Source organism: Ursus arctos, unplaced genomic scaffold (assembly GCF_023065955.2).
Source record: "Ursus arctos isolate Adak ecotype North America unplaced genomic scaffold, UrsArc2.0 scaffold_1, whole genome shotgun sequence".
Lineage (NCBI taxonomy): Eukaryota > Metazoa > Chordata > Mammalia > Carnivora > Ursidae > Ursus > Ursus arctos.
The window spans coordinates 101,298,418-101,307,067 of NW_026622763.1; the positions used below are offsets into that span (position 1 = coordinate 101,298,418).

Sequence of the window (8,650 nt, forward strand, 5' to 3'; positions counted from 1 at the left end):
ACTGGTGACCCATGACAAATGGGACCCATCCACTGACATGCTGGGGAGACACTTGGGAGACGGGCATCCAGTGGACACTAAGGGAGCCACGCCTTCTGACAGCTCACGTCCCCACCTTCCCCACTCAGCCCGGCACTCCCCGGCACGGAGCAGGCCCCTCATAGGTGCACACTGACCCAAGCTCCTCAGCCCCACACATCATCTCCTACAGTCACTTAAGAGAGGCCCCTGGGAGCCCACTGTTAGTCTCTGGGGACAGCTGCAGGCTCCAGCCTGGAGTCAGGGGTCTGGCTGTCCCCCCACCACCACCACCCCAGGGCGCCCGGAGCTCACTGCAGAGACCACCTGCTGCCCTGCTTTCCACGAGTCTCCGTCTCCGTCCGTCTTCCAAACAGTGGTGGTCTCAGGAGAGGGAAGCTATCTATGGGTGGTTTTCAACTTTTTTCTTTTCCTTCAGACTTAATCCTTTCTTTTAAAAAATAATGGTAAAATCCATATAATATAAAACTTACCATCATAACCATTGAAATGCCCAGTTCAACATTAAGTTGTGCAACCGATCTCCAGAATTTTTGCATCTTGCAAAACAAACTCTGTCCCCATTTCCCCCTCCCGCCAGCCCCAGCAAGGGTGGTTTTTAATTATTTTAAGTTGTTTTCATTTTTGCTTATTTGTACTTCCCAAGTTTTCTACAAAGAGCATTTGATATTTTTACAACTGAATTTCAAAACTCCAGACCACTCTATGCCACCCTGTGCAATCTCTCCACTTCTTGGGCAGGGGGCCCCGAAGCCTGAGCTAAGGAGGGTCTGTTTGTACGGGGAACCCGGACAACTGACCCACAGTGCGCTGTCTCCTCCACTGAGTGGGTCCTGACCGAGCACTGTGCCAGCCCCTGTGCATTTCGGATGGGGCTTCATTTCAGGACTCAACCTACCTGTCCCTGTCTCTCTTCTCACCTCACTGAGCCCCCAAGCAAAACTGTCCTCACAGGGTCACTCCTTGCCTTTGGTTGGCCCATGTCTCTTGCTTCCAGAATCCTCTGGTCAGCCAGGCCCAGGGTTCTGCTCACCTCAGGCCCCCAGACCAGCTCACGTGGAGGCAAGGACAGAGGCAGGCAGGGGCTCTGCTCCCTCGTGGCTTCAGTCGGTGCCAAGCAAAGAACATGCCGGAGTGGCTCTCAGGGCTGGGGGGGGGGGCATGAAGGTCAGGGAGGGAGCAGGAGTTGGGGGGTGGTGAGGAAGTAGAGAGTAAGTTCTGCCTTGTTGTCGAGGTTTTCCAGCAGTTTTGTGACGAGCAGTGATTTATGCACACGCACAGAAAACCACAGATAAAGTGCCAAAGGGTGACACTATGAAGTGTCAGGGCCCCTTTTATTTTACGAACAAGGGACCAAGGCTGGGAAAGGTGACAGCACGCTGCAAAGCGGTGGCAGCAGGGCCGAGATCGGAACCAGGTCCCCTGGATCCCTGGCACCCCCGCCGCCCAGACACTCGACCAGGTGGAGATCAGAGCAGAATGAGCTGACTGGGTGGGGGCCACGGAGGGTCAGGATGGCAGGGGTGCCAGGTACAGGCCAAGAGCTAGAAAGGGCCAGAACAGGCCAGAACCTGCAAAATCTCAACGAGAAATGGGAAGGAAAGGTCATGGGTCAAAGGGCCCCATGAACACATTTCAGAAACTGGGGGTGGGGGTGGGGGAGACCCCAGGGGGAGGCTTGCTCTGCCAGTTCACCAGCTGCCTTGTTTCTGTAGAGGGAGGACTTCACCTGTGGGCCTGGGGCTCTGGAGGGCAGACAGCAACCTTATCTCCCTTCCAAAAGCTTGGGTGGCGGTAGGAGACGCAGAGGTGCCAGTCAGAGTTTATCGGCTGAAGTGGGGATGGGACACAAAGGGGGAGAGGTCATAAGGAGGGCACGTATGGGCTCCCGAAACTGCGAGTGGCGCTCTGGCCTCTCTGGGTGAAGCTGCTCCCAGGCTCCACTCAGAAGGGGTCAGTCTCTTGCAGCCCCTCTCGGCCACCATTCTCAGTCAGCGGGTGGGTCCTGATGCCCAGGGAGCCCAGGTCACACAGGGTGCTGCCCATGGTCACCCTGCTGAGGCTGTGGGAGTTGTGGTGGGGTCTGTGGTAGCGGCACTGAGGCCCCAAGCACAGGGCTTCCTGGAAAGTCTCCCTGAAGCGGCTCGACATGACGTTGTAGAGCACAGGGTTAACGGCCGAGCTGAGGTAGAAGAGGACGCCGGAGATAACATGCACGTACTGGAAGGCCAGGTCCAGGCCCTCGGTCCACTGGGACACAAAGCTCCACATGAGGCGGTCAACGTGGAAAGGGGCCCAGCAGATCCCAAACACCACGACCAGCACAACTGCAGGGGCACAGAGGGGAGACTTGGGTGCCTGCCAGGCTGCCTTCCCTGGGCTTCGGGGTAGTCTGCTCATTCTCACCGTGCCACCCATGCCCATTATCCATCTGGAAGGTTCTGGAAGGTTGCCTGCCCTAGCGTCAGCACCCCCTTCGGAGAGGCTGGTCCCACCATGGTCACTGCCTGGGCCCACCCAGCCACAGTCAACTGGACCAGGTGTGGACACCTGAGCCAAGCTGGCCCAGTCTGGCTCTCCCATCACAGAGTTTGGAACTAGGTGGCTCTTAGCTAAGAGGTCATTTAGCTTCCCAGAGCTTCCCTCCAGCTGTGGCATCAACCAGCCATGCCCTTCCTCGGGTCTCTGTCATCGGTTGTCTTGATTTTTGTTTCTTATTGCTTCTGTCTGCTTCTCTGACTGCCTATCTTCCCCTGCAGTGCCTTCCCCACCACACCCCAGCACGGTTTTCCCTCATCATCTGGGATCTCGACCAGGATGTTGCTTACAGCCTGCAGCCTGGTGTACACCAGGCCCTCAGAAAGTGAAGCTGGGGGAAGGAGGGAGGGAGGCAGGGAGAGAAGAAAGCCAGAGCCCCAGGCCAGCAAGCAAGGCAGCCTTAAGGAAAGACCCCAGCTTCCCAGGGCAAGAGCCATCCCAGCTGAGCAGACTTGGTCCCTGCAGGGCAAAGGAGTAGGGGGCAGAGGCAGAGTGGGCAGGGGGTGGTCGGTCTGTAGTGCAGGCTTCACAGGGCACAGCTGAGAGGCAAGCCAGGATCTCTGGGGTCAGTCCCATTTTAGGGAGCTGCTCAAGTGGCCTTGGGCTCTGGGACACCGTTCCTGGGTGACAAGAGGAATGGGTCTCTCTCTGGGAATGGGGCAGCCCCCAGTTAGCCGGCTATCATCCCATGGCTCTGACCAAGGTCTCACTACCTCTGTCTTGCCCTGGCTCACTCCATCGACCTGATTCAGGCCCCGCTAGGGTGGGGCAGGATGGGGAGGAAATCAAGGATTGGCTTAGTATCATTTTGTCTGGCTTCCCCATTTTGTCTGTTTTTGAAAAAAAAGCCAGATCTAGGGGCGCCTGGGTGGCTCAGTTGTTAAGTGTCTGCCTTCAGCTCAGGGCGTGATCCCGGAGTCCTGGGATCGAGCCCCACATCGGGCTCCTCTCCTGGGAGCCTGCTTCTTCCTCTCCCACTCCCCCTGCTTGTGTTCCCTCTCTCGCTGGCTGTCTCCCTGTCACATAAATAAATAAAATCTTGATAAAGAGAGAAAGAGACAGCCAGCGAGAGAGGGAACACAAGCAGGGGGAGTGGGAGAGGGAGAAGCAGGCTCCCAGCGGAGGAGCCCGATGTAGGACTCGATCCCGGAATGCCGGGATCACGCCCTGAGCCGAAGGCAGACGCTTAACGACTGCGCTACCCAGGCGCCCCAAATAAATAAATAAAATCTTAAAAAAAAAAAAAAAGGAGCCAGATCGAGACCACAGTAAGACCCAGAGCCTCAACTCAGCCCAACCCAATCCACACATCTGCCCTGACTCTCCTGTGCTCTGCACGCTGACCCTCACAAACCCACCTCCTGACGAGCCTCTTTTAGACAGTGGTCATTCCCGGGGTCCCTAGGAACCACAGATATAACATGGAGGATACATATCATCTTGCCCATCCAACACCTTGTTCCCCAAACCCCCATCCCAGCATGTGAGTCTGTGGGGGCTGCAAACAGCAGCATCCTGCCACTCTGGCCTGGGAGCAGGCTATGACCTAAGCCCACCAATCAGAATCCTGGGACTTTTCAACAGCCACTAAGGGAAGAGGGCAGTTTCTTTAGAAAGAGGAACTCTCTGTGCCTATGGCCTTGCCTCCCAGGTTGCTCTAGGGAAGGACAGAGCTAAGACATGTTTAGGAGCAAAGATGAGAGACCTGGAGGGCCCAGCTCCCATAAACGGCTCTGCCATTCCGGAACCCAGCCACGTGCCCCTGCCCGGTCTGTGGTTGGATTCCACGAGTCAGCGCCAGCTGCATGGGTGCCTTGCCAGTGCGGCTGCACGGGCCTCCGAGCTGAGAAGGACCCTGGGCTTCATTTAATGCTGGACTATTGCTGTCAGGACAGTCACAATGATTTTTGAACAAGGGACCCCAAATTTGCATTTTGCATTGGGCCTCACAAATCATGTGCCCCATCCTGCCATTTCTCTTTGCTATGAGTTTCCCACTGAGTAATCGCCCACGCACATGCGCGCACACGTGCACACATACACACACACGGGGCGGGGTGGGGGGCAGTGGTGGCAACCCCAAACCTCACACTCAGCCTCCATCATAAACCCAGACACTCAGCCCCCCCACTCCCCGGGTCCTGGAAGCCTCACACCCAGGGCCTGGCTCAGCCACTCTTCCCAGGAGCAACACTTACACAGCATCTTGGTCACCTGGGTCCGGCCCCGATCCTGCGACCGCTGAAACCGGCAGCTGTCCCTGGACCTGGCCCCGCCCCTGGCCTCCTGCCTGAGCAGCAGCAGTCTCTCACGCCGCAGCCGGAGCCCGATGAGCAGGTAGAGCACGCTGATGGTGGCCATGGGCAGGCAGAAGAAGAACAGAGTGGTGATCTGCACGACCAGGTTGTAGAGGGCCCGCGGGTGGACCAAGGTGCACATAGCCGAGTGGGGCACCGTGCCCCGGCAGGGCACTTCCAGCTGCTGGATGCCGTGCAGGCTGGTGTTAGGCAGAGAACAAAGCACAGCGAGGCCCCAGATGGCCCCGAGGACGCGGCGCACGTGCACCCGAGTCATCATGGACCTGGCCTGCAGTGGGTGCACCACGGCCACGTAGCGCTCCACACTCAGGGCGGTGACATTGAGCACGGAGGCCAGGCAGACTGTCTCGAAGAGCAGCGTGCGGAAGTAGCAGCCCCCGGCGCCCAGCAGGAAGGGGTAGTTGCACCACATCTCATAGAGCTCCAGCGGCAGGCCCACAAGCAGCACCAGCAGGTCGGACACCGCTAGGCTGAAGAGGTAGTAGTTGGTGGGGGTGCGCATGGCCTTGTGGCGCAAGATGACCGTGCAGGTCAGCCCGTTGCCCACGGCGCCCACCACGAAGATCAGCAGGTACAAGGTGCAGATGGGCACAAACAGCTCTGTCTGCTGGGGCCCCAGGTACTTGAGTCTCAGTTCCTCATCAGTGAGGTTCAGGTCCCTACTGCCATTGCAGGGCACCAGGCTCCTGGCATCCGTAGGGGGCACGTCTCCAGGGAGGGTAGAGCAATTGAAGCAGAGAGGAGCCTGTGGAACAGAACAGAGAGACACCCAGAAATGTCACGCGAAGATCCCTGGTAGCTCGTTAAACCAAAGTGCCAGCAACACCAAAAGGAACGTTATTTTAGGTACCGCTGAGAAATAAGATGTATAACAATCTCAGAGATGTAAAAATGTACATCTTAAAAACGATACAAAGCAGGACTCCGTTATAAATTTCATGATCCACTGGAGTCTTTGAATAAAGGATGAATCCTCTGGAACAATAAGTGTTGCAGCCAGCAGTCTTCCCTTGGGTCTGTTCCCTTTCCAGCCCTGGACTTTGGGAGAGGGACTCAGTTTGAGCATCTGTAAAATGGGCACAACATGCACTACCTGATCTTATCAGTATGGTTTTCAAGAACAAGGGCTCTGGAAGCAACTGCCTAGATTCAAACCCAGCCTCCCCAATTCTGGGCTGTGTGACCACTTGCATGGGGACTTCTCTGTTTCCTTATTGCAAGGATCCAGGCAGTTTAATCTATAAAAGGTACTAAAGTGGGACCTGCCTGCCACACAGAGGGCCTGGTTATCAGCCACTTGGCATTGAAGACTAAGTCACTGTGGGGATCAAGTGAGGGGGAAAAGGGCTAAAAACCAGAATGCTAACCCAAAAGTTGGCTCTTGTTTCTGTTTCCTGTCACCCGCACTGTTAAAAGGTGAAATATTTGACAACCTTGACTCTGCCAATTCTGGGGTTCCCTCTCCTTTGTCAGGTCGCAGTCTCTGCCAGTCCATAGGATATAGTGGTTAAGGACCCAGGCTATGGAGTTAAACACACTAGCCTGGGGTCAAATGCCAGCTCTGCTCCACTCTAGCTGTGATGGCGCCTCACTGTGCCTCAGTCTTCACATCTGTAAAATGGGAGTGTCCACAAAACTTACCTCATAATTTCTGTGAAGATTAAATGAGAAAACACATATAAAGTTCTCAGGGTGTGCCTGGTACATTTCAGGTACGCAATATCAATGCACAGTAACATTACCCTTACTTCCCACCTGGAAAGGGAAGAACAGTCTGAGGGAGGGGCACCTGGCTGGCTCAGTCGGTCGACTTTTGATCTTGGGGTTGTGAGTTGGAGCCGGACGTTGGGTGTAGGGATTACTTAAAAATAAAATCTTAGGGCCACCTGGGTGGCTCGGTTGTTAATCTACCGACTCTTGATTTTGGCTTTGGTCATGATCTCAGTGTCTTGAGATCAAGCCCTATGTCAGGCGCCGTGCTCAGCAGGGAGTCTGTTTGGCATTCTCTCTCTCTCTCCCTCTGCCCCCCCAAATAAATAAATAATTCTTTAAAATAAAATAAAATCTTTACAGGAAGAAAGAAAGAAAGAAAGAAAGAAAGAAAGAGAGAGAGAGAGAGAGAGAGAGAGAGAGAGAGGGAGGGAGGGAGGGAGGGAAGGAGGGAGGGAGGGAGGGAGGGAGGGAGGGAGGGAGGGAGGGAGGAAGGAAGGGAACAGTCCAAGGAAGGTGGGGCAGGGCTGAAACAGGATTCGGCTGGGCAGGTGGTTTGGTGGGACAGGCCAGGAGCTGGGGACTGTCCTCCTGACCCCTTTTGCCAAGCCCACCGCCAACACCATCCCTCCCCTCAGAACAACCGCGGACTTTCAGGCTCCGTTCCTGGACCGTCTTCCTGGACCGTCTTCCTAGTCCTTCAGCTCCATTTCCTCTTATCAATAGGTGTTTGGTGCCCACGTACCGGCGCAGTCACCATCGAACTTTCTTTCTAGGTCCTTTTCTCTCCCAGATCCCAAGAATTCTTAATTCTGAATATCTTCCTCCTCACCAAACCTCCACCCAGAAGTCTCCCCCAACCTCCTTGCGAATCCCACACCTGATCCCCGGATTCTGGGATGGAGGGGCATTTTCACTCTCCCAGGCGGTTCACCTGCCCTCCTGCAAGGCTGGGGCTGGAGCCCAGCGGGAATCCTGGGGCGGGGATGGGGGGGGGATGAGCGGGCACCGCGCAGGCGCGGACCAGGGTTCGAGGAGGAATCCCTGCGCCACCGGCAAGGGTTACAGCGCCCGCGTCCCGCAAAAAGACAGAAATAACCTGGAGGCTGCGAATCCCCCGAGAAGTGGGGAGCCTTGACGGGGCCCTGCGATCCCTACCGCCCCGGAGAGACCCTCTGTGCGCTCTTCCCAGTCCCGCGCCCAAGCCCCAGACTCGCCGCGGGCCCTGTCCAGCGGCCGCGCGCTCCGCACGGCAGCATCGCGTTCCCCTACCATGCCGTCTGCGGCTGGCGACATCGAGGCGCGGGGCGGGTGGCCGAGACCGACGAACAGACGCGGCGCCAGGAGTCAGCAGACTGGCTGGAGGACGAACGGCAGCCGGCCCACAAGTAGCTCTCCCCGTCGCCCCGCCTGCCGGTGGCCCCGCGGCCCCCAAAGGGACCGCCACCAGGGGGCGGTGCTTTTGCCGTGGCGGTGGACCCAGACACCCTCATCCGGGGTCCCCACACCACCCCCCCCAAACGGGGGCTGTTGTTTCCAAGCGTTTGATGCGACGTTCCCAGGAGCGCCATACGGAGTCCTCGTGGAACCCTCACAACAACCCGTCTACAAATGAGAAAACTGAGCCTCAGAGAGCCCCTCACCCCCTCCTGCCCCACATTTCAGACGCACCTCAAAGTTTACGTGCCCCAAATGGTCTCATCCCCCTCTTCGGCTTCACGTGGGGTTTCCTCTCCCTCCCCCGCGCCCAAGTCCCAGAGCAGCACTCTCCACTCCCTCTCCTTAGGGTTTCCTGGGCAGGTCGTCCTCCCCTCTGAGGACTGCTGAAGAAACTCCATTCTTCCTCTAGTCTGTCGTCCCACAGCCCAGTCTTCCTGAACCCCCAGCAACGTCCTTCCTCTCCTGGAATACCTTCCCAGGGACTCCCCACTTCCTTCTGAAAAAGAACACACCAAAGTCTAGCCTGGTGTTGGACCTCCATGCCCCATGTGCCTTCGTGGTCCCCTCACTATATTCCTCACCCCCAAATACCCTCCCTCTCATCC

The 8,650-nt window shown here is 56.8% G+C and overlaps 1 protein-coding gene across 1 annotated transcript; it reads right to left on the reverse strand.

The window, feature by feature from the left end:
• Positions 1-613: 613 nt before the first annotated feature.
• NMUR1 (neuromedin U receptor 1) lies at positions 614-7,961 on the reverse strand. Its single transcript, XM_026491709.4, has 3 exons — positions 7,878-7,961; positions 4,776-5,640; positions 614-2,366 (listed from the first exon to the last, which is right to left on the reverse strand). Exons 1-3 carry the CDS (start codon positions 7,899-7,901, stop codon positions 1,984-1,986), a joined length of 1,272 nt encoding a protein of 423 aa, XP_026347494.1. The 5' UTR covers positions 7,902-7,961; the 3' UTR covers positions 614-1,983.
• Between the last annotated feature and the right edge of the window lie 689 nt (positions 7,962-8,650).